Below are 27,045 nucleotides of genomic sequence, written 5' to 3' on the forward strand. Positions count from 1 at the left end.
GACCATGTGATGGTGACTGACGTCTGCTAAATGTAAAACATGCTAAAGACTGCTGTAAAATGGCCTGCAGCTTCCATTATTCCACAGCGAGTTAATGAGCTGACACTGCAGCTTCAGAGCGTTCATTTCTCAAAATAGGGATGAATTATAGAACCGTAGCTGGCTTTGTGTGGTAACAGGATTCATATAATTGCTTCAATTTACGTCACGATATCTTTGCCATGGAATAGACATTTCACCTCAACCTGATCAAATAAACCATGGTTGAATGTAGAGTTCTAAAATGAAGAAACCATCTAATGTTTTTTTTCCCGAAATTACCAACCGGTGTGTAGGAGCTAGGACTACAGCAAACGCGTTTTGGATTTTTTGCGGCCACACAATGCTTGTTCTTGTGATTTCAAGTCAAGCGCAACATTTGTTAAATAAAGGTGAAAAGTGTCCACGTAGTGTGAAGGACATTTTCTGGAATCAGATCACATCCAACACCAATAGAATGTCTAAATGTCTGAAAGCAGTTCAGGCTGAGGCCTCATTAGAACTCAATCAGGATCAATCAACTGGTGAAACTGCTGGTTAACATTTTCATTATAAAACATTTAGCTACTGCATTTGTCATAATTTTCCTACAAACTCTGAAATTCTGAACTCCTCATCCCTGATGGGGGATGATTGAGGAACAGTGACAGCAGATCATGAAACATCGAAACATCAAGATGGGCCATTGACTGAGCCATGCAATACCAGATAGATAGTACCAGTGCTTCCATGCACTTCTACTAGTAACAGTGGTAGATGCATGTATAATCACTGCTCCAAGATATATAAAAAAAAAAAAAAAAATTCCTCAAACATCAAAATGTCTTAGACCTCGACACAGTTTGAGCCACTGCTGTTATAAACACACTTCCCCAAGCCAGCCCTACTGCTTTTTATAAACCTTGAAAGACAGACTTTAAATGATTAATTTTATTTTATTGAAAATCGTAAAGATTCAGTGCGCTTAGGATTTTTTTGTCTGCTAGTGCTTTGAATCAGCCCCAGCGGTGCTGCCCTCCATTTCTTTCAGAGGACCACCGTCTTTGAAACATTAAGGACTGGCACGGTGCCTGACAGCCACTAAAAATGCCTAAATTATGCCAATCCCAATAAAGCCCCACATTCTCTCTCAAATATTATTCACGTTCGAGTAATATTTACAGTGGGCTAGGCTGTGATGGATTGCCAAAACACGCTCGCCAAACACAAGCTGAAGAATAACCTTGTATTGTACGTGTAAATTATCCACAACCCAGTTGACTCCAATCAAGTGTGTCTGTTGCAATGGGAGAGGGTTCTAGAAACAGCTTTACTGTAGGCACTAAATGCCACCTGGACAGAATGTGTCCTTGAAGTTCTTTCGTTCGTTACTGGCATGATGTCAACATGGGATCCTGTGCCGATAGGCATATATGTAAATCATTCAACACATCAAATTTGCCTACAGAGACACGCTGAACTGAGATGCCTCTCAGGCAAGTTACGATGCAACACATGTCACAATTCCAGAAGGGTGTCATGCTAGAACAAACGACGCTCCTAACCTGATCCTAACCTGAAAGGTACATTTGCTCTGGCTCTTGACAAGACCGTGTTGTGCCAACCGTGAACGGCTAGTCACACTTCCTTTTCACCCAGCATGCCACACATATCACCATGTGACCATAATTCTAATGAGACGTCCAGCACCAAAAAGACAATCATTATTGTTGCAGGAGAAAAAGGGTCCATCTGCCTTGTCTTCAACATGAGGACTTGCATCCCCAATATGTTTAGTCCTGAGGTGGCAAAAGTATGACTGGAATTCACTGGCAGCACAGCACATAGCATACAGCGTCAAGCAGGGTCTTCACGGATAAAGCACCTTCACACTTTAGAGGAAATGAACATCCCAAGGCTTGGTTCTTATTTAACTACCCTTTTCCACTTTGTGCAACTGCAATTCCCAGCAACTAGCATCAGAACTACAGTAACAATTTGGACTACACAGACATACAAGCAGATATTGCAGCAGAATAAGTTATTTTACTGGATTGTTATAAAAATCAAGATCAATTTTTGTATACGTATGATTTGTGTATCCCATCATATTATTTGAAGTATTACATAAATATGCCTATTTAGTCTATGGGTTTATAGTCATGCTGTTAAGATATTGACCTCATAATGAATGCAATTCCCCTGACCAGTTGTGCAGGAACTGTACATGTTTTTCACATTGAGATTACATGCGAGCATGTTCTCTTCAGGGGTCGAGCAGGCAAACTCAAACCAGCCCAGGACTCCCAACATCAGATCTCCTACTGTACCTGGTCGTTATGGCTGCCTACTATTTACAAGGCGCTATCCACTTTCATTAAGAGTGAACGTTTTTGGCATGGCGCGCTCAGAAGGGCTGCCAGAAACGTAGCTTCTGAAAAACGACGCGAGACCTGCCAAAACCTCGAAGTGCTCCCAGACCCGGCAGTGAGGAGGAAGGGAGACCTGAATTACACTGAAGTGTGGTCCCCTGAACACTACCACATGTTAATGCCGGCCTCTGAATCACATTAGCCCGAGCCACTGCAGTAGGAACATGGAACGTGGAGAGTAGCCATGCTGAACTCACACACTTCACTAAGAAACATAAATACATGGTGCCAAAGGTAGCAAAGACTGATCAAATATTTGGATACTTGTTGATAGCACAGCATTGTTGTTTCATAAAGTTGTTTATTATAAAAGTTAGAAGCATCGAAGTATAGAAGCATAGAAGATTAGTATCGCGTGTAAGCACTGCACTGGATTCAACACACACCGCAGACCGTATCGTTTTTGAAACGGGGAGAGGGAATGTTCCGTTTTAATAGGCCGAGTTACTACGGTTTAGGTTGAAATAGTTCTGCTTCAACATCAATTTCTTAACTCTCAGAGAATACAGTGTGATAATAAACACTCCCAGCAAACAGACTAAAGAGGCGTGCAAACCCATGACAACAGCTACGACACCCAAACGTCTGAAACTCACGCAGAAAAACAAGAATGTGCTTTCATAATAAACACCTTGGAGAAACTCAAGTGTCAACAGCTCCTATCCAGCCCTCCCGCTAGACAGCACCTGACCACAGACCAGTCATCTGCCTCAATCATTCATACTATTGCCAATAAACACGTCTACATATTTGTACGCCAAGTCTGTAATTTTAAAAGGGAGATATACCGAAACGTGGGGGACTACTAAATCTTTTTAAATATCTCACCCACTAACGGTTTGAAGTCTCCATATTCCAAAGTGCAAAGGGGTTGAGAGAATCAGGACAGAAATAGATAGAGAACCAGAAAGCAATAGTCTCGCTCACTCACTCAAACCATTATTACTTAATCCCTGACAACATAGTACTACACAAAGCACTTTTCACTTCTTGTTCTTTTTTCATTATTTGTGTATAAGCAGCCCAATTCCTCATCTATTGCGCAAGTCAGTAAAACATTTCCATGCGGGGAGTAGGCCTTCTTCATAGACACAACATGTGAGCAGTCACTATAAAAGCAGCCGAGAGAGCAAACATCAGGAGTGTCTACATTTCAGAATACCTCTTAAATGGGTGGACCTACCAGGAAAAAAAAATTAAAATAAAACAAAAAAAAACTTCCCATGCCTTCCAGTGAAAGATCTGATCAAATAATTGAGTTCAAGTCGAAACTAGTTTGAAACTGATATATGTTGTGCTTAGTTGTAATGAGGTAGAAAAAAAGACTGGGTCCTCTGTTCAGCTGTTGACAAATGGTGCAGTCTTATACTACTATGCCAAACAAGCACAAAAAGAGACTTGGTAAAGGCTAGGCCCATGATTGTACTAATTTAAAACAGCATAAACACGATAATGTCCTCTTAAATATTTTTCAGTTTGATGTGCTTTGCATCATGTCTTTTCACCCTTGTGGAGCCCCTGAGCACAAGAGAGGCCACTGGACTATTGAAAAGCAAAGCAATTAGACATCAAAAACAGAACCCAGTTAGGCTCCAACCATGTGAGCTCTTTCGCACAGCTTTAAGAAATGGAAAATGGAGTCGCACGTGGGGCAGGAGTGATAGCAGCAAAACACAATCCTGGCTTCATATGAGAGCCGCTTCATAGAGGGTCTTTATGGATCGTACCCCACAACAGAATGACTGAAGTAATTGCTTCCTCTCTGACTGGGCTATGCATGGGGAGCACCAGTAAATGCCTCTGATGTGTGAATGAGAGTGGAGCTGAGAACGACTGCAGCCTTTCAAATTTCATTTGATTTTACTGTCCTGATTTAATATCCTGATCGGAGGGAACGCTGGGAACGCCCGCGTATTCATGAGTCTCCGAGCAGTCTCAGTCTCCACAGATTTAATCACGCTGAAAGACAGATCGTCCCAGTGCTTGAACCTGGACCAGACTGTCAAATGAAGTGCTGTTACATGATGTGCTTTGGTGTGATGTGCTGTCAATGCGCACACGCACACACACACACACACACACACACACACACACACACACACACACAAACACGACACACACACACACACAAACTTTGCCTAAAATGTTGCCAAAATTGCAAGGGCAATTCCTTATGATGACTTTTCAGCACTACGAAGGATAAACATGAACTGAAATACTCTATGTAAACACAACATAGATAGGGCTCTGTGTACATTGAAGCATTGAGATGGAGGCTACTGAGCGCTACCCTGTAATTTAGTGTGAGTGGTGGTTCCATAGTTAGACCCAAGCGGAAAAAAAAATTGGCATCTTTTCAACTGGCAATATGCACTTAATCCTACATAACATCAAAAAGAAGCAAACAACTGAATATGTATCACACCATACAAGCTTTTAAAACTCTACTGAATGTGTCGGAGTTGCAGTGAATGTCAGTTTGTTTAAGTTCTAAAATGTGGAATAGCAGTCAAAGATAAGACTTCGATGTTCTAAGACATGTTCATAGACATCAACTTGTCCTGTTAGTCATATTCAGAATACAGTGAGCACTGACAACACAAAGAAGGGGATGTCGCTAACACATTCAAAGATGAGTAATAGAAAATGCCCATGTTTGTATTATCTCAGTGCTCTGTGTTGGTTCAAATCACTTTCCTCGAATAAGACAGATTACTAATTAAAAAAAACATTTTTTTTTAAACTCAGCCTTCATCAAGAGGAGTTAAATTGACAGTGTGATTCTGTTGCACGAGGGACTCTAATGTTGGCCATGTCATGGAGAAGACACGGAGGTTGCAGACACTTAAGCCATATTAAAAAAAAACATTGTAATAGATCCACACAACATTCCAACTAAAGGCAAACTCTACTCTCTTAATAATATTTCAATCAGGAAATCAATGTAGGGCTGTATATGGTATGGATTCAAAGGCCTATCTCACTTCAAATAGTATTCAAGAGATTTGTGGGTAATGGCCTCTAAAGGAGACAACAGGGAAAAAAGACCAGAGGAACATTTGGGGCAGTTATGTCTATGTGCCACATGTTGGCGGATAATCTACAATATGAGAAAAACATTTTTGTAATACTATAATTTTAGACTTCATTTCTCAAAGCAATATTGAATTCCAAGCGACTGGGAGAAGATTGAACTCCACGGCTTTCGCAAGTCATTCGAGTATGCCGATGGCCTGACATGAAAGCTTTTTCACAAATCCACAAACGGAGTCAGACAAAGTCTGCATTGTGTCCTCTATTGTTCATGGCAAATGGCTGCTCCCAGCTCGTCAATGACTTACAAACTGCATTTCACTGTGCATAATGCTGTATTGTTCTGGGATACATTCAGGTAGGGGGAGACCCTGCAGGCCTCGGAGAGTATGGTGTTGTTATCCATACGCAAATCTGTGTGGCGGAGGGGGGCACACAGTCGCTTCTCAAATGTCCTGTACACAGTTAAAGGTGTCATCACGAGGTTACCAACCACATTTGAATTCTCATGGGGTGGGAGAGAGGGGGGGATGGGGGGGAGAGAAGAAAAGATCATCCCATCTGAAAATGACGACTCATGACCCTTTCCACCGATCCGTTTGAGCGCGGGAGCAGCGGGACCAGCCTGCACAGCTAGCCAGAGCCGTGATGATTGTCACAAATGACAGGCTGCTTTCCTTTAATTGCCATTCTCATGATGGGGCCGTGCCGCAAGCCAAAGCCACTGGGCCTGCAAAAGGAGTGCCAAGCATGATCAAGCATTTATGTCTCCCTACAAGACGTCAAGAGAGAGAGAGGAGAGAGAGAGAGAGAGAGAGAGGAGAGAGAGAGCGCGCACGCTAAGATCAGACCATACGTCAGAGGAGCACACACAATCCCAAACTATGACACTGACACACACACAGCTTCAACACCAACTGTTGTTCATTGCAAATAGTGTTGTGGAAGCAAGAGAGCTAAGCTTAGTCTAATATTCAGGAGGGGGAGATTTCAAGGCCTTGCCATTTACTGCATGGTACTATATTCTTAAAAAATCATAGGTTTGACCGAGGCAGGATTCTTAATTACAGCAGAAAAAGACAAAGAATAATATCAATTTGGAATGGTCAGCCATCAATGTTACAACATATTTTCTGTGTAAACACTGTCATTGTAGTCTTGTCCAATAATCCATTTTTGCCATATGCAATTTCAAATTTCATGGTCTATTTTGAATGCGTGTTTGACTTGTAAGAATGCCACTTGGTATTAAACATTTCCCTTGCTCTGAAAAGTTTGGTTTTATTTTTCCACAAAGCTGCAACTCCAAAAAAAGCTGAGAACGTGGTCTCAGCATCACAAAGAAGGAATGGAGGAACAAATTAACAGAGTTTTTCAAAAGAAAAAAATGATTTTCATTTTGATTATTCAACTTCAACAAGAGCAACATCCTTTGCATACTTTTGTACAGAAGCATATGTCCATTACTAGACCTATGATATGTTCTCACAGTAGTTTAATTATGTTCCCCAAAAGTCATGAATATATACAGTTTGGACAAAGCGACAGTGGGATGTTGTGGCAACAAATGAAACAAATTATACAATACAGAAATATAGCAAGACATTAAAATAAACATCATGATACACGTGTAATTGGCTGTCAAAATACAAATAGAAAATGCATAATTATCCTTGGAGTGTGTCTTTATTTAACCCAAAGGCCGTACATCAACAATAATCCCCTCTGTAGTTGTTCATTTCCCTGATACGCACTCCTTTATGGACTGCCATGGGGGAACCGTGTCTCAGGGCAACATTAATGTACACTCAGGCAGAAGCCAGGAATAATGTTTTAACTTCTAATGCCCTGCCCAAGGCCTGTGTGGTCCACGCAGAGATCGGGCCAAACTAAAGGCAGGGCTCCGCTCGGGCTCACACACACACAGACACACACAGACACACACACACACACACACACACACACAGACACACACACACACACCAGACACACACATCAGACACACACCACACACAGACACACAGAGAGACACACACACACACACCAGTCACACACACCAGACACACACACACACAGAGACACACACACACGCAGACACACAGAGACACACACACACACACAGAGACACACACACACAGAGACACACACACACACACACACACACACACACACACACACACACACACACAGGGCTGGCCAATGGAAAGGCCCGGGCGTCTCGTCTCACGCGGGGACCACCAGCGCTAACCTGACGGAGAGCAGACACTGCTGCCGTCTGCGCCACAGCTGTGCCCGACGCCAGCCTCCGCTGGGGCGACAGCATGCGGGCGCAGAGAGAGAGAGAGAGAGAGAGAGAGAGCGTCAGAATTCACTCCTCAAAGGCCTCCAGGAGGGGCGGATAAATAATCAAGCCCAGAATGAGCGGAACAAGGGCCGCTATTAGGCCCAAGCACCTCCAGCTCGTGTAAAGGGCCATTATGGTGAGATGCTATCAGCATCCCTCTGAAGGGCTCTGGGCGAGGGACACAGATGAAGTTTTCACGGTGCCTACTGAGCGAGGGGTCTGTCTCGAGTCACTATCGATAGGCAGAACAACAAGAAATGAATGTGAAAGGAAATCTGGGGGGAGAGAAGCCAGCGCCCCCGAGCATCTTTCAACACATTGTAAATCTATCACAGTAAAATGAGCTTGCCCATTAAAGTCTCGCTGCAGTCCAAAATTTTACTATATTTACTATAGAATAAAACCTTCTTCAAATGTTGCTCAGAGGCAAAATGGTGAAAGGCCCACATATTGAGAAAAAAAAAATATTCCACTCAAATGAAATCTATATTAACAAAGTTTGGAATGGCAACATTACTTTAAATACAGTACAAACTGTCTAGGGTGACCCACAGAAGAACTGACTGGCTCTTTAAAATAGATACTCTCCACGTACAGTATTGCATTCCCACACTGACTGTTTTTCACTTTGTTCTGAGGCCTAAGATGACAACCCACTTTATTGAGAGGGAGTTCATAGCACATTGCATTGTGGGTAGAAGTTTCCTGTTTTTGTAAAGCCACATCCTTGCCTGCCACTGGCTTTTCCATGATTTCTATATCGATCTACTTTCTTTTTTTACAAAAGAAGGAAGGCTTTTCCATTCACGCACCATCCCTTTTATGGAAATTATGCAAAAACACTGCCTTAGAAATGCATGAATGAAGAGTAATTATATATTCTGTCTGCCTTTAGACTTGAATTTATGGAGTTCATCACGTTGTGGTTTACATTAAGTTATGGGAAAGCTGTCCCATCTCTATGCATACATTATTCAATAGAATAGCTGATGTAAAAAAGAAAATCAATATTTCTATATTTTCATTCATGTTTCCTGTCCTCTGTGTAGACAGTATTAACAGTGTTAACAGTGCAAGTGTTCCCGTTGTAATCACATTACAGATGGAAGCTGAGATCAAACAGCTCATCATCCCCCTGCTCCACACTATACTGAAGCCTGATTGCTTTGATGGAGGACTCCGCATGTGCTACCTGTTAACACAAACACCTGGGCCTCACGCTCGCTGACCAGCCCCTGCCCTGCCCTGCCGGACGCCCAGCCCAAACCCCAGGCCCGCTGAGGCGTGTGAAGCAGACAGATGAATCATCAGCCCTAATTCTCTGCGAGCAGTCACTCACTCACTCTCTCTCTCTCTCTCTCTCTCTCTCTCTCTCTCTCTCTCTCTCTCTCTCTCTCTCTCTCTCTCTCTCTCTCTCTCGCTCAGTCACTCTGGCCAGCCGGCGGGCCGCGGCGTGGTGTGGTGCGCTGCGGCGTAGTGCTGAGGGCTGCAGGGAGCGGCAGACAGACATGATTTAAGAGCTCCGTACACGACACCGCCAGACTGACATGTCTGTGAGAAGAGCTCGGAGCTCAGAGCTGGGCACAGGGTCAGACACGCAGCCGAAGATGGTGAGAGACAGAAGAACATACCAAGGGAAAGAGGAAAAAGTAGAGAGATAAAGAGATAGAGAGATACAAAAAAAATAGTTAGATACAGAGAGAGAGAGAGAGAGAGAGAGAGAGAGAAAGAGAATGTGTCAGTCTGTGTGAGAAAGACTGAAATAGGGGGCAAACCCTGGGCTGGGGCATTAGTCCAGAGTTGTCATTTACTGTTAATCGTCACAGTGGTTCAGAATCTGACACTGCCACAGTGCCAAGCGCCTCTCTACTGATACCATAACAAAGAGGGGAGGACAAAAAGTGCATAGGAGGCAGGGACAGAGGGGGTAGGTTAGCGGTGAGAGACAGAGCAGCCAGGGAGGGAGAGAGAGGGAGAGATAGATAGAGAGAGAGAGAGAGAGAGAGAGAGAGAGAGAGAGAGAGGGAGAGGGAGAGAGAGAGAAAAAAAACAGTCTCTGCTTTCCATCTGCTCAGCTTCCAATGAGAAAGAGCTTTGGAGAACATTTGAGCACTCCTTCTCTCTGACTCACAGCACTGAAGTTGCATCCCTCTGGATGTCAGGAAGAACTGCTGCTGTACCAGTGTCAAAAGAGAGAGAGAAAGAGAGAGAGAGAGAGAGGGGGCCGAGAGAGTGGGAGGAAAAAAGGGAAGACGATAGGCTGTCCCACTTAACTTCTGTGCTCTGATGTCACAAACACATGACCCAGCCTCTCCAGTAACGGGACTTGAGAGGGAAAAAAAGCGCATTTTAAAGCTTACACGTTTTTGGATGGTGAGAATGTTTCATTCCCCTCACAAACAACCACAGAACCACAAGTGCGGTGCAAGATTTTTCCCCAGGACGACAGGAGGGAGCCACTGGGGCCTAAATGGTTAATGAGCGTGGGTCAACCCAAGTCACAGAGCCCCAACAAGTCAGTAAGTACTCTTTAACCACACTCGTATATGCAGCAAAGTCTTCTCCATCCAATATTGGTACCGGCTTTTTTTGTCTACTTAGATATTTATTTCTCTCAAACTTGTGCAAGACATACTCTGCATCTGAGCTCTCTGTATGGGTCATTCGTGTAACTTAGTGCACAAGGTAGCAGCTCTCTCTCTGTCTTTTCTTTCTTTTTTTTCGGGGGGAGTAACCATAATCCCTGATATGGTCTGTGTCCTCAGTTTAGGACTTCAAAGGTCATAACGACCTCAAAGGGAGACCTATCCTAGGAGGATAACCAAGCGTTGCTATGGCGTCCAACAGTCTTTTCAGTTCCGTGACTCCATGTCAGCAGAACTTCTTCTGGGGTAAGTGCTCTGTAAAAAAACACTATTTTCATTTTGGTGTGCTGTGTGGTTCAGTCTCGGGTCACTCAGGAGCAGGCTCCGCTGAGCCACCGACTCCGAGGTCAAAAGCCAGTTACACACGTCTGATCGTATCTGCGGCCGAGCACAAAACAAAAAGCCACTTCTGAGAGGTTAATAGTTGCTGTGTTTACGTTTGCAAACATGTTAAGAAGCTGACATGTTTGTATAACTTAAAACTACATTTGTGGAATGAATAGTAGAGCAGCAGGGAAGGGAAAAAAATAGGTTTCGAACGCATAAACATTCACTCTGCTTCAATTTACAGACGTACATTAAAACAAGATGTGGGAAGGAGAAACATCAGTCTAAAGAGGTGAAGGACTAGTTTTATATTATGTGTGGGATCTGGTGTGTTCAAACAGGCCGTTGATTTGTTGGGCCAACTTAACGGAGTTCTAGGTCTGAATGTGCACATATTAGTCCATGGGAGAGACCTTTTCTAACGCACATGTGTGTGTCTGTCTGTAAGTCTCTCTCCTGGAAATCCATGAGTCTTTATTTTTCCTGAGCAGTCTAGTTTTGATTTCTGCCTTTACAAACAAGACCAGGAAGCAGGCATCGGGAATAAAATTCTTGCTTGAATGGGGCTTTTTATCAAATAAGATGGGGGGTGGCATGTTTGAGACATTTTCTTGTAGACTTCATTTTACTAAAAAGAAAAAAAAAAGCTTGTAGTATTTTGGAGTACTTTGGTAGGACGAGAGAGGGAAACAGCCAGCTGAAGTGATCAAATGTGAAATGTCAAATGCAGACACCTGAACAACCACAAACGTGTCAAAAAGTATGCAGAACCTGAATACCTCAATTTTGAATATCAAACATATTCAAAGCACAGGAGGAAATCAAATCTATTTTGAAAAGTCAGACCAGATTTATTTCAAACACTCTTATGTTACGCAGTAAAGTCACAGCCTCCTTTATGGTCATCCTAAAATATTTATATCGACATAAGAGAATATATAATATATATTTCCTATTTTGCTCACAGGGTCACCCTGGTAAATCTGTGGAGTCTCTGCTAATTAATGAATGAATGAATGAATGAATGAATGAATGAAGATTGTACTTACAACATTTTCGTTATGACATCCTTCATGATATGCCCTTAAAGGCCTGCCAGTGACTGTGTGGACTGTGAAAACTCTAGCCAGTAAATTCAGAATGAAGTGATCGGCACGGAGGTACATGGTTTTGTCATCACTGTCTGCATACATCCAGCCATGAGTGAAGGTGTCAGTAAAACATGGGGAGCGTTACTGAGCCATGAAACTCAAAGCTACCGCACTGCGTTTGACCAGAATAGATTCCAGATATACCCCCCAACCCAAAATATATCTGAAAATACGTGTCAAAAAAGCAGGCCTAGCACCACAGGAAAGAATGTAAAATTAATGTACTGGAGACTGAGCAAAATACAATGTTCTAGAATATGTACTGAATTTATTGGACACTGAAGCTGACCTGAGAACAGCTCTTTTCTTACATGTAACGAGTTGAACACTGAGGGGAAAGACTCTACATTAACAACCTAACCTTTTCCTCACTTCTCATGATGTCAAAATATACTTAAATAATTAGTCATAAAATGATCTCAACAAGGCCTAAGGATAGAGCAGTGAATGTCTGAGTATGCGCAGACAAGTCATTCCTGGACTTGGAAAGACAAAACAAATCCTCCTCAACCAACAGGAACATTCAGTGCTTTTTTCTGTTCAACAATGATGTGAATTGATCTTGCAGTTCACAAGAACTATCGGTCTGTACTTTACTATTTGACTTTAAGTCCTCTCTCTGCTAGCCTGAAACAAGAACTACTGGTTCATGCTGCTAGACATACGTGTGGCAGAGGCCTTTGAGAAAGAGGGAGAGAATTTCAACATCTCAACACCACCGTAGAGGCATTACATATCACAAAAAGCATAACAATGTTAAACAAACTCTACCGAGATTTTTTTCTGACCATTGCTAATCAATTACAAGCGTGTGCAAGGGCCTCTGAGATCCATGTGCTTCTCATTTGGGGACCGTGGTGGTGGTCTTTGCAGGGCTGAACAGCGCGGGTTAATTCAACTAATTGGTTATCACAACTCGACTTGGCCAAAGGAAAACAACATTAACGGTGGGAAAGCGACCTCGACGGCACACGTTCACAGAGCGAGCGAGCGAGGGAGGGACTGCAGCAGACTATTAGAGGTCTGGACTTACAGCAAGGAGCTGGAGGTTAATGAAACATAATGTCTCACACACAAACGAGAACACACACACACACACACACACACGTCCAGGGGGAGCGGAGCTATGAATGGATTTAGATTTCCTACAGCAACAGGTGACCAGAGTGTTCTCTTTTAGACATTCTAGAAGCCCCCATCTAGGCTGCAACTGCCCATGTGATGGCTAGTGGGAAGATCAGAAATAATGAAAGCAGAGTAGGCTATACCTGTTAGATATCCTTCATCAGAAAGAACCCACCAAATCCTTAGACGTGTGTGTGTGTGTATGTGTGTGTGTGTGTGTGTGTGTGTGTGTGTGTGTGTGTGTGAGAGAGAGAGTTAGAGAGAGGGTGAGAGAGAGGCAGGACATGTGTGAGTGTGTGACTAAAAGCACCTACAATACTTAATATCAACAAACGTTAATTTGGAATGGTGTGGACAAATACTTAATCACATTCAGTTGACTTTGGCGTCCACATCAAGAAACGCAGCTGCATGGATACATTTCTATAACTTTGCATATTGGCAGCAGCAGGGCTTAGAATAATATTCTCCATGTGTGGCGCTTAGGATCTCCATCTCAGCATCTCTCTGCTCATGGAGACCACATCGACTCATTGGGAATTCAGCACTAGTAAGACACGCACACGCACACACACACACACACACACACACACACACACACACACACACACACACACACACACACACACACACACACAAACACACACACACACACACACACACACACACCATCTCCTGCCAGGCAACCTGTAATCATTTACAAACAATTAAGCCATGTCATATATCAAACCCAGTGATAATTGGATGGGTGAAAGCCAGGGATGGTGTGCGGGCATGAAGAGTGTAATTACACAACGCGGTAAACACCTTGAAAAGAAAGAAAAAAACACTTAAAAAAGAATGAGCCAAAAACTGCTCAAAGAATAGCAGAGAAATCTGATATGGACAACACTGTTGCGTAAGCTCATTTTTCAGCGTTTCATATGAGTGGGAAAACTTCAAAGTTAACCAGCTCTCCAAACACCCACCCACCCCCCCCCCCCTGCCAACCTAAGTAAAGAAAGGCACCCAGACACTACTATGAATCATTTGGGGCAAGCAGTGACATTTGCCAAGCTTTTCTAGATTGCTATCCTCAAATCAAAATATCAAAGTTAAGTTTTTTTTTTTTTGCTGGATATAAATTCACTAACAGTGTTAGTTTAACTATGTGTTTAACTACATGCTCAAAAACAAAATACTTTCTGGTACTGCTGTACTCTGTAGACTGTCTTACATTCATCAATTAATCCAAAAATGAGTGACAAGAACAAATACAAATGTATTTGGCATTTAAAATGTTTTTATGTCAGCTTTAAAATTTTGTATTTATTAATGTACACATAATACACATTATACTTATTTTGATAATGCAGACAAATATCTCCTGCAGTCTATTCTGTAGACTCTCAGCAACATTGTCAATGACAACAATACTCAGACATGTAGTAGCATAAAACAATGTCATGACTACCCTGAATAATGTAACCATTGAAATTCCCAAAGTTAGCATTTAACATTTTAGATTTATAAGCACGTCAGATCACCAAGCATATAAGATAAATATGCTGAGTTCTTTTTTTTAAATCCCATGTTAAACAGAGCTTCACACCACTACTGAAAAACAGCAAATATGCCAACAATCCATCTAAACGGAGTGTTATGTACAAAACCAGTCAACAAACCATCAGAGAAGCCGCAAAACCATTCATCAGACCGCGCTGTGCCAAGCATTTTTCTCCAACTGATACACTATAGTTTCAATGGGCTAAAAGAATCTGAGGGGAAAAGACTAAAATTACAAATGATCAAGAAATGGCCCTGCAAGGCCCAGTAAGCATTTAAGGTCATTGCTGTGTTTGACAAACAGAGCATGTTTCTTTGTAAACAACACTATTTGGGAGCGGCGAAGCCTATCCCATGCGAGAGGGGAAGGCGCTTGTCCCGCGGCAGCCAGCGGAGGCAGTGCTCAGAGTGGACCAGGACAGACATCTCTGTTGGGCGTTTTCAGCACACACAGAGAGTGTGCTTTAAAAATGGCTTGGGCTGTAATTCAACACTGTGGCCCATGTCTAAACTGAGACCGAGAGCGCCGAGAGAGCGCAGAGAGTCAAGCACCAGAGATGGCCCTTAAGCCCCGCTACAAACACAACAGAGAACACACACCACAACACGCCGACAGGAGTTAGACGAACTCATACACGTGAAATTACTTGGGACATTTTCCTTAAATTGAATAAGGATCAGGTTGGACATTTTAGAGACCTCTATGTATTTTTGAACTGTACTGGGAGTGACTCGTTTAAAAAAAGAGCAAATGTATTAACCTACCTTGATGTGAGATTTAGAAGAAAAGGAGACGTATATGAAAAATAAACATTCAAAAAATAACAAATAACCCTTGGTTAACTTTAAAAAATGACTATCGACAGTAAAAACACTGCCTAGTAATGTATTTTTTTTATCAAGAAATTCTATCATGCACTAAGCACAGTTTCAGCCTCAGGCACTTTCAGGCAGAAAAAGTGAAAATGTTCAGATAAGTTCGCCTGCAGTTTGCTGTTTTGATTCCACCATAATGAAGTGATTCCAAGAGGGGAGAGCCTCTGCACTTAACAAGGCTTTACCTGTTCTGCCCAACACACACATACACAGCCAAAACGTTCTCCCCCGTATTGATTTAACCTTAGCTGGAATGTGGAATATTCCTGCAGTGGGGCATTGCTTTAAAATATTTATAATACGATACACACAAGGGCTATGTGAAGGAACATGTAAAAAATCTCAAGAATCCAAAGCAGTATAGACCTGCTGCACAGCCATTCTGCTTGTCCTCTGCTCCACTTCACAATGAAAATGCTGTGTGCTTCTAGAACGTTCCATGCGTTGTGTTACTTCTCTTAGGAAATGAACATTCAGGGGAATTAAACAGGGATAGGGAAGCCAGATGAGGAAATCAAATCTAATGATCTGGGACATTTGTATAATAAATGTAAGAAAGGTAAAAGTCCACTTCGTTCTTGTTTGAAATGTGTGCCCTATCACTGAGGCATCATCAGGTGTTTGAGAGGGCATCTAGAACCCTCTAGCACCCTCATGCCACTATCACCTCACAGCATCTAGAACCCTCTAGCACTCTCATGCCACTCTCACCTCACAGCATCTAGAACCCTCTAGCACCCTCATGCCACTCTCACCTCACAGCATCTAGAACCCTCATGCCACTCTCACCTCACAGCATCTAGAACCCTCTAGCACTCTCATGCCACTCTCACCTCACAGCATCTAGAACCCTCTAGCACCCTCATGCCACTCTCACCTCACAGCATCTAGAACCCTCATGCCACTCTCACCTCACAGCATCTAGAACCCTCTAGCACCCTCATGCCACTCTCACCTCACAGCATCTAGAACCCTCTAGCACCCTCATGCCACTCTCACCTCACAGCATCTAGAACCCTCTAGCACCCTTGTGCCACTGTCACCTCACAGCATCTAGAAGCCTCATGCCACTGTCACCTCACAGCATCTAGAACCCTCTAGCACTCTCATCTCACAGCATCTAGAACCCTCTAGCACCCTCGTGCCACTCTCACCTCACAGCATCTCATACTGCACATCCGCAGTGATGGGGCGTGCCACCTACAGCACCCTATATGACCACTGACCAGACAAAGAGAGGCAGAGAGAGAGAGGGAGAGAGAAAGAGAGAGAGAGAGAAACAGCCAGGGGGACAGATAGATAGAGAGATTATGAACCAGATGCTGTGACACTGAGCTGCCGATGAGCCATCTCGTGTGCCAGAGCTGTACTCGTCCCCGAGCGCGGTGTGACGGATGGCTTCACTCCAGTCTGTCACCCGTCACAGGCCACCTCTCAGCGGAACCCGAGCCCGCTGATGACACCTCAGCGCCACACTAATCCAGACAGACCCGAGCAAAGCCGCGGTGTCAATGACTTCCCTGAAGGAACGGGCGGCAGTTGAAGGTGATATACATGTGTGCGTCGTGCTGCCAGTATAGACATCATATAGTACATAGCAGGTGTCCGATGGCAACACTTTGTCACCTGAACGGGACACAATCACAGCTCCGTGGCCACTCTGCTGAAGTGTGAGACTCAAGTTGACATGTTCACACCTTGCCAACAAAAAGGTTCAGACACAAGACAGGATAAATATCCAGTACCTAATTTTCACAAGTAGTTCACAAATTAATAATTCTCATCTTGTGGACATAGTTTGAAAAGAGAATGCAGGACTCTTCTGGGGTTCTTGATGTGAGACAAAACTGCCTTAAGAAATGAATAGAACCCTGTTGTCCCTTTTGTGGTCATGTACCATCAACGCAAGTACATTTGCCTAGATTGCTGGCCATAATTGCAGAGGTTAGGAAAGGTTTGACACCAGGTAGAGACTCCTCTAATCCTGATTCAAAGCTGCTGTCATTGGGGACTGTCCGTCTTCAGTAGCAGAACTCCTCAGATTAACAGGTCCAGTGACTCATCCTCACGGCAACATTACTACGGGGTTTCTATGGTTACTGCACCCCTGGCTCTGGCTCCTGTTTCAGTGTCTCGTGTGTTCACTGTGAGTGTGATAGTTCTGTCCATGTGAAGGTGTTCACTGCGAGTGTGATAGTTCTGTCCATGTGAAGGTGTTCACTGTGAGTGTGATAGTTCTGTCCATGTGAAGGTGTTCACTGTGAGTGTGATAGTTCTGTCCATGTGAAGGTGTTCACTAGAGTGTGATAGTTCTGTCCATGTGAAGGTGTTCACTGTGAGTGTGATAGTTCTGTCCATGTGAAGGTGTTCACTGTGAGTGTGATAGTTCTGTCCATGTGAAGGTGTTCACTGTGAGTGTGATAGTTCTGTCCATGTGAAGGTGTTCACTGTGAGTGTGATAGTTCTGTCCATGTGCAGGTGTTCACTGTGAGTGTGATAGTTCTGTCCATGTGAAGGTGTTCACTGCGAGTGTGATAGTTCTGTCCATGTGCAGGTGTTCACTGCGAGTGTGATAGCTCTGTCCATGTGCAGGTGTTCACTAGAGTGTGATAGTTCTGTCCATGTGCAGGTGTTCTCTAGATTCTCAGCACCAGACTTGTTTGAGACATAAATCAAGAGGATGGGAGTAAGAGCTGATGCAGAATGAATAAGGCTGGGTTCCCCAGGGAGACTGCCTAATAAAACTTTCCTCTTTGACTTCAAATATGCCTTTTTAATGGAAAAACACAAAACAATGGGAAAATACAGGCGCAGAAATATGTTTTGATGGCAATATTCTTTAGAAGCAACTTAGCGGGGGAAAAGACTTAGATAACATGCAGTTAGAGGTGCTTAAATGATTTGAACTTTTTTGGAAGTAGCTTTTTTTTGCTGACAAGATACTATAGGATACTTTTCACTCTTTGCTCTTGGAATATTCACAGTAAAATGCATTAATAAACATGACGTGAAAATAGCACAATAACGAATATTCAATAAATGAAAAAGATGCGCGCATGAGCGGAGGAAACAGGTACAAACGAATCTGTACTGACGCATCTGAAAAGATTTGCTGAATGAAAGGGGTGGGGATGAGAGGGCATTTTAAAATATTGATCAAAGCCAAACTGCAGGAAACAACAGACACTGAATAACACTTCTAGTTTCTGTCAGGGAATTTCTTTCATTTATCTGGGAGACTACACAGCACATGCTACTTTGTCAGTTGAGTCTTAACCATTCTCTCTTTCTCTTTCACTCTCTCTTTCCCCCTCTCTCTCTCTTTCTGTGAAAAGTGATCTGGAAGGCATGTTTCTAATGAAAGAGTGTGTGTGTGTGTGTGTGTGTGTGTGTGTGTGTGTGTGTGCGTGTATGTGTGTGTGTGTGTGTGCGTGTGTGCTTGTGTGCGTGTGTGTGTTCCGATCACATTGCTTTTGCACTTGCAAAGCAGGGCAAGCAAGTTATGCAAGATGTATATCTTTTTCAAATGTGTTGGATTTCACACTCTTTGCCTCCCATAAAACGTTGCTTTGTAGATCTCTCTGGTGACTGAGAAACACAGACAGATAGCACTGTAGCTAACCAAAGCAACTGATATCAACATATTTGCACCACAAAAACACATCTCAATCTTTAAAAAAAACATTACTCCAATTTTCCAGACCCATAGAAGTGAGAAGCTGATAAAAACCAAAAGAGATGCCAAAATAGTAGCACAACACTTTGGCTGTGAGGAAGTTTTAAAGGCAGTGCATCATTTAGAAGGACTATTTGGACTTTATTAAGAGGATCACACTGCTGATAAGAACAGAAGCTGAATAGCACAGGAACAAAATGCATGTCTGCGCGTCTGTGTGTGAGTACGCGTGTTTGTGTGTGCGAGCGCACATGTACGTGTGTGTAAAGACACAAAACCCTTCCACACACACGCTGACTTGATGCCTGAGAAGAATAAGGGTTAACTGGGCAGCACACCGCCCCGTTGCGTTCTCAGCAGAAACACTGGAGTCGCACTGTGGTAAACAAACGCTCAATAGTGATGAGAGGCTCCTTTCAGTCCCCAAATTACAGTCTGGTTAACCAGAGAGGCGGCGCGCCAGCTCATTAGAGAGAGGGATAGAGAGAGAGAGAGAGAGAGAGAGAGAGAGAGAGAAGGAGGGAGGGAGAGAGAGAGAGAGAGAGGGATAGAAAGAGAGAGAGAGAGAGAGAGAGAGAGAGCTCATTAGAGCTGTTTGCTTCCAGTGGGACCCGGAACAATCCAGCATTTAGCAAAACATTCGAGGGCCCTCCGAAAAATTAAACAGGAGTTCTGTGGACAGCTTCCCCTCCTGCAGAAGGTAACTTTGAAAAGATACACGTACATCCCCACTGGACATAGGAGGACCAACAGATAGGCCGAGGAGAGCAGAAGTCCAGCTCTCCTCCTATGCTGGGCTGAAGCTCTGACTTCAGTAAACGGGGGCCAACTATACGCAGCGCTGCCGTGCGGGAAGCAGAGGGATTGCTGGGTCTGAGAACGAGACGCCAATCCCTAAGGACGAGCCAGAGTTTTAATGTTGTTTTAATTACAGGGAGTAGGCTAATTGCGCTGGGGGGAAAAAATAATGCAGTAATGTTGTGCATCCAGCGAGAGTGTGAGTCAGCTGGTATGAGGCTTTGGCTTCCCTCTGACACGACAGCCATGTTGACGCTAGTTAGCGACACAGAGCTTGTGTGCCATGGAGAGTGCCACTCTATTGTAGGCACACACAAAAAAGAACAGATACAAGGGGGAATTATTTACCTGTCAACTAACACAATTGTTTGAGCTTATTCAAAAAAATACAATCATTTTAAGCTCTTCCCAAGGGTAGCAACCCAGAGAGAGACAGAACTGTCAGACTAAACTCTTCAGCATGCTTTATTAAAATTGCATTGTCTTCCATACTTTTACAGCTTCCTAAGTGACGAGTGTGTGCTTAGGCATCTACAGGAGACACTGAAATAAGCAAAGATTCTGTGCTTTGTGCCAATTAAGAAAGTACTTCTCAGTTGGCTTAGATTTCACACATTTACTATTTTTTTGTTTTTTTTACATTAAAAAAGAATAAAAGATAAAGGCATTTGATATTTAGGAGTAAACTTCAGATTCAAGCCTCTTCAACTATATATGCCCAACATGCCTTAATTTTTTAAGTAAAAAGTAGTTGTCAGATAAAGCAGAGATCTGAGTGGACCAACATTTGTGTCTGCTGATCATGCACAGGCATAACCAGAGTGGGTGTGTGCACAGGCATTAACCAGAGTGTGTGTGTGCATGCGTGTGAATGAGTGAGTGAGTCAATCAGTGAGTGAGTCAGTGTGCGTGTGCGTGTGCAAGTGCGTGCTTCTGTATGTGTGCATTTCTGTGTGTGTGTGTGTGTGTGTGTGTGTGTGTGTGTGTGTGTGTGAGAGTTTAACATTTACATAATAAGGAAAAACAATAAGTGGCTCTAGTATGTCACAACGATCGTCCAACATCTGCCGTCAGGGCGGGGCCGGGGCCGGGTCCTGTGCCGAGTCCCGACAGAAGGGTTCTCCAAACAGCCTGTGGGTGTAGAGAGTAGGGCTGCAGCTGCACCGCCACTAATTACAGATAGGGCTGCGGAGACGCTTACCCCATTTAACATAACAACACCAAATACAGCCAATACCACTGCAAGTGCACAGGTCCCATATGGTGTCCACAAGAAAAGAAAAAAAGCAGGGAGTTCAAGTCGGTCATGCGATGCCATGTGATGCGATGAGATGAGGCCATGAGATGATGTAGTCCCTCAAAGACTGTGTTTATTTCGGGCATTATTAATCGTTTCCCAATGTGGGCACTTTAAAAACTCCATTACGTTATGTGCACTGTAACAGCGATGCCATTTTTATATGTAAAATTCAGCCACACAAGTGAAAAATAAAAGCAGTGGAAAGTCTACTGTAAATAATGCCAAAACGCCCAGAGGATTCGGCTACATTTTAAGAAATGGAACTCAAGTTACATATTTAACAAAACCCTGATGCTACCAAGCAGACAGTTAAAAAGGCAGAGAAATGTGGTTCATTCGAAGCCACAGAAATGCTGGCGTGGGCTTGGTCTGAGTATATGCATTCTGTAGTATTAGCACCATGGCCAAAAGTCAACAAGGCATGTGTGCCAAGTTCACGCATTGCACAACACCAGAGCATTTCTTCGCAGTACTTCCAATTAAACTAAAGTATCATTACATCTCTTCAAACGGCTTTAAAGATAGGAGAAAGGACTGTTTAGGAAAGGACTATATGATCCCCAAAAACCTACAACCACAAAAATGCAGCGTCACATCGTTGGGGTTAAATAATCTGGTTTGACGAGGATCCAAAGCAATGACAGCCCTTGGAATGTCCAGCGCTTTCGCTCAAAATGCTATTATTAACTTTGATCAAGTTACAACCACAGGCAATAATATACCTTGATGATGGCATTATCTTACAGGCCCTAGAAGCTAGCAAAACGGAAGGTAACTCTGTATGTATAATTCTGACAGAAAGAGAGGGTAGAGAAAGGGAGAAAGAAAGGGAGAGAGAAAGATTGGCAGGTAATGTAGGTTAAGTAATATATCTGCAAGAGTTGCAAAGTTCCAATACATTTCTTGAAAATCTGGAGGTTTCAGATTAATATCTCTCCTTAGCTGTGCAAGCAAAGTGTTCCTAAGGCCATACATTCTATATGAAGGAACTTTCATTTGTCCTGTACACTGGAGGAATCTGAAGCTTGGAAAGGGCTTGAGCTCATGTACTGAACATGGGTTTAGAGGATGTGAGGGAAGCTTAAAGTTTGGCTTGAAGAGAGAAAACTATGCATTGATTTCCACGCATCATCTCCTGTTGCATAGTCTGTGAGAAGCCATGGACCAGGGCGAGAAGTAAAGGTGATACGGCTCCTCTCGTGTCATTAATATCAGGAGACGGCGGGCCCTCCCTTCCACAGCGCTGCTTGCTTTACAGATGTAGTATAAATATTTTTTCAATTGGACGAGTGATTCGGAGAGAGGATGTCGGCTAGTCTAATCCACAGAGAGCGAAAAAGTGGAATGTTGGCTTTGTCCGAGAGTCTATATTATCCTTAGCACCTTCTGCGTGGAGCACGGGATCCCCCCGTCCAAAGTAAGCACTTTTCACACCGTATTTGAATATTACATATCAGGAGGTTTCAAGAGCACGTTGAAAAAGCACCTTTTTTTATCACCCGGGCTGCGCTACGGAGGATGGGGTATGGATGACGAACACTGGTGAGCAGTGCTGCGTTCACGTTAGCCTGGCGGCGGAGGCAATGTTGTGTACAGCGCCGGCGCGTGGGGAAGCCAGCAGATACCTGACAGCCTGAGTAATTTCATACACAGGTGACAAAGGCAGTCGCTGGCAGCCGTCCTGAGCAAATGCAGCTAAGCTCTGTGGTCGTTTCTGTCTTTTGTGTCAAATTAGCAGCCAGCTGCAGTGCTTAATCCATTGCTAATAGTCCTGTTGTCATTACGCCGGCTATTGTTGCTATGGTATTTACTACAGCAAAGCAGTTTGGCAGGGAACGCTGTGGCCAAACATGATGTTTAAACAAAGAGAATAATTCCCTTCATGGTCCCTTGTGTTCCAGCAACGTGAGATGGTACTCCTTTAATTGGCTAATGGGGAGCTTTTTGTTGGCGGCTGGAAGCAGAAACATTGTATTTGGGGGATCAAAACTGATTTACAGAGGGGAGGATTCATTACTGCAGTTCTATCATGCCGGGGCAGGACCTCTGTAGACAAGCACTGAGAGAACTTGGCTCGCCGCACTTTGCTGGATTTAACACCATTATGGAAAAAAGCACAACACAAAAATGCTCGAAGAGGGACTCTCAATTAGATCATTAGGAAAGTAAAACAGTAGCGTTCCCTTTTTTATTTTAAGAGGCATATTCTACAGTTCCATTTTCTGCTCCCATGAACCACAGAGCTTCCTGCCATTTATAAGTACAAGTGATCTCAATTAGGGACCTCCATGAAGGCACAAGGCGGCAGACAGTCACGGCAATAGGAGCCAGAGGAAACTGTCTTTACATTTTCCTCCCCCTGACTATTCCAGACAGCCTTGCCATGCCCAAAGCACACATCATCAAAAGCACACACATGGAGAAATGTGCCATTTTTCTGTTCGAGCAAACATAAAAATGTCACAGACGTATTCGTTATTGCCGTCGCTGTGGATGTTTTTTTTTTAAGCTGACTTTCTGACTTTTGGGGAAGGGGGAAAAAAAGATTTATGACCCTTTGTGCTTTGCACTTTTATTTGTTCACGTAGCCACGCTTTCCATACATGTAGTTTCGTTGATAATCGGCAAGCAGAAAGACACAAATGACGCAAAACTTGTGATTGCAAAAACTCTTTCACATGAACAGAACCAAAAGGTAAATAGAGGCAGTGGATTGCTTTAAGCCCTCTCCACGAAGCGAGGAATATAATTTCTCTACATCACCATTCTGAACTGCACAGAGCCTGCCAAGGATGGAATGTAATCTCTCCAATTGGACGGCATTTAGACTCCATCAGAAACGCTTCTCACAGAAAGCTATAATTAAATGTCTTGCAAAATATAGGACTGCAAAATGGAGCTCTTTCCGGAGTCTTGTGTTTATGTACTTTTCATTTCAACAAAGAGAAGTTGGAGGGGAGAGGACAAAAAAGTGTTTGTGCAGTTTGTCACATAATCTCCCCTTAAAAATAAATACAAGATTCACATGAATCATGCGGTGTTAGAATGGACCCTGAGTATTATTTCATATGGTTTAAATACTACATACTAAATATATCACATACTTTTTAAATGTCAAGCGACACGTGTAGAAACTGATTAATCACTCTATTACAGGTTTTAGCACATTTGTGTAGATTTCTGTGCTTATTTCAGCTCTAAACATAATACATTACCACTTTATTACTTATGACTGAAGAAAGATTAATGCATCTTGCAGTCCCCTGTTTTACCTAGCATATATTCAACATGTATCTCGAGTAGTTATTTGTAACTAAATGTATGAATGTGAAAGCGTAAACATTAGTGACTCAGCATACTAGCTGATGATGGAACTGATGATGGACTGATACCCAGGCTAGAAAAGCAAGACATCTCCTCACAGCACATGGCCCTGTGACTCCTGGAGGAGAGGCTAGCCCTCTGATGTAGGCGAGAGTTCTTCTCTTTGGGGGAGACGACCACCCTTTGAGCTCCCTGATCAAGGCAACAACTACTGACACCAGCGTAAACATGCAGATAAATATATGTGGAAGTGGGTGCACATAAATCAAACATGATGTGTGCAGAGATTCTTATAGACATAAAAGAGTGAGGCTGCAACTGAGATGAATATACAGTATATGTAACACATGTATTTGTGTTGATCTATTTTTGTGTCGTGTTGATGTATATTTGAACATATGCATGTATGTACATATGTATGTACACTTAAACATACAGACAGATAGACACACAGAGAGAGAGAGAGGTTGAGTGAATGAGAGAGGCTGAAGTAGAGAGGTGTTTCAGAAACTTACATCATGCTCTGGAGCTCAGGGATGAAGCTGGTGGCCTTTCCGGTTCCTCTCCCCGCCACACCGCCGCTGCTACTGCTGCCTGCCATGGGGCTGGCCGCGCTGCTGCTCATCTGGTACACACAGAGCACACGGCTTTCATGTAGCACTCGTCCGACTGAGACATGCTCATCAAAGCCTTGGCAATTAGAAAGCCACTTCACAAAGAAAGTGCTTCCTGATGCGTCAACTGACAAAGAAGGGGAAAAAACTGAAACATACCACATGTTCTCGGAGAAGAGGGTATTAGTTCAACCTCAATCAACAACAGTAAGGAGAACTAGAGCGCTGAGGCAGTTGCTGTTGTTGTAGAGGTATTAGGTGGCTTAACGAGCGTAGCGATTTACCTGTGGAGCCACATGGGCCTCAACATGGCAATAGAGAAACTCAGATGTGCTGATTACAGCACAGTCTCATCACAGACATCATTTGGGGATATATGAAGGTTCAGATGTGCCCAGTCTGTTGTGTCCTGATGCGTACCAAACATGGTATTTAGGTACACCACTTCAGCAAGAGTCAGATGGGGTTCCATAGCAGATACTATCATTTGCATTTGATCTTGTTACGGGAGGGTGAAATGGGGGGGTTTCCACATACTCGTCCAGATTTGCTGATTCAGCCTGCGTTCCTTGGCTCAAGATTCCAATAATTCTGAAGAGTAAAGCCATGTTCCAAGCGAGAAAGTAGTTTACACTGGAGTGAAAATGATCTGTAGTTTAAAGTCTTTTATACAGGACATACCGTTGGTACTGCCTCAGTAAAGTACAGCTCTGAGTAGACAACACTATTATTGATTTGATCTAACAACAGAAGATAGTGGTAGTAAGAAGCATTTCAATTAGGAATGGGGTAACACTAATATGCCTATAACTAAACCACACAATTGATGGTGTATGATATAGTTAACTGCAGTTAAAGAACATCAAATGTTTTGTTTAATGTAAAGAGTGGAAACAATCTTCAGCTATACATATAGGTCCACTTCCTGCATCTATGCTTATCAAAAAGGTTCATAGGAAACAGAGATTTCCATTGCTATTGGCTTAGTCAAATTACATTCAGGAACTGTTATGCACCAAGAAACTTGCATTCAGAAGGGTGACCAGGTGAGCTTTTTTATGCCCCGTGAAATGTATTTGCGCAAAATGACCTGGAGCACAGCTGTGAGCCTGGCTGCTTCCTAAACCACAGTTCTTCCTATGGTAAACCAGAAAATAAGACTATCAAATCCCACAGGTGGATGGCCTTTTTATATGCCCGAAAAAATACAATAAACCAAAGGGCTTTCTCCTAACTTCTCTCCCACATGAGACGGCCTGTTTTTTTGATGGTTTAGATCTACGTTGTCTTGGGCACATCAAAGGCAGCGATCATGCAAATTACGTTTCCATTCTCACAGACGTAAAAAAACAAAGATGCCTGAATGTGTCACAAAAGCTGAGGCCCAGACGGCACGCTTTCCTCTCATACATACATTCAAACATAAAGTTTCAAATCCCCTCCGTTCTCTTCCTTCCCCACTACACCCACCCCCCGCACTGGATGAAAGCTTGAGCCTTCGCTTTGAGTTGTGAAGGCAGATGGTCCCCATACTAAGCAAAATGAATTCAGATGTGGCAAATGAATCCAGATTACTTCAACATGCAATGGGCTGAAACAGCACTGGAGTGGAGCTGGGTGGAATAGGGGAGTCTTTTCGATTTATTGCATTTTCCTCTCTGTAATTAAATAGACTTTTATGTAGCTTTGCTTCTCTACAGACGCCTAGTTAATTTACAGATCTCAAGAAAGACAGGCTGGGTCTAAGAGCTCAGAAGTCTAGAGTAAGGTGATGTTTAGTCTGACTGATACATAACTTTTTTTTTAATAATATTGCATGTTGTGGTTTTAAATAAAC

At 43.2% G+C, this 27,045-nt stretch overlaps 2 protein-coding genes across 3 annotated transcripts in view; one reads left to right on the forward strand and one right to left on the reverse strand.

Moving 5' to 3' along the window:
• supt3h (SPT3 homolog, SAGA and STAGA complex component) overlaps positions 1 to 27,045 on the reverse strand; it is an 86,234-nt gene that overhangs the window by 57,500 nt on the left and 1,689 nt on the right. For both annotated transcript variants that reach the window (XM_012838102.3, XM_031580477.1), the window contains exon 2: positions 25,110 to 25,219. In XM_012838102.3, coding sequence (XP_012693556.1) covers positions 25,110 to 25,219 — 110 coding nt within the window. The remainder of the gene's footprint in view (positions 1 to 25,109; positions 25,220 to 27,045) is intronic.
• Positions 10,124 to 27,045, forward strand: part of runx2a (RUNX family transcription factor 2a) — a 42,295-nt gene continuing 25,373 nt past the window's right edge. Inside the window, exon 1 of the mRNA XM_031580476.2 lies at positions 10,124 to 10,718. Coding sequence (XP_031436336.1) covers positions 10,661 to 10,718 — 58 coding nt within the window. The 5' untranslated portion in view covers positions 10,124 to 10,660. The remainder of the gene's footprint in view (positions 10,719 to 27,045) is intronic.

This window comes from Clupea harengus, chromosome 14, assembly GCF_900700415.2.
Source record: "Clupea harengus chromosome 14, Ch_v2.0.2, whole genome shotgun sequence".
Taxonomy (NCBI): Eukaryota; Metazoa; Chordata; class Actinopteri; order Clupeiformes; family Clupeidae; genus Clupea; species Clupea harengus.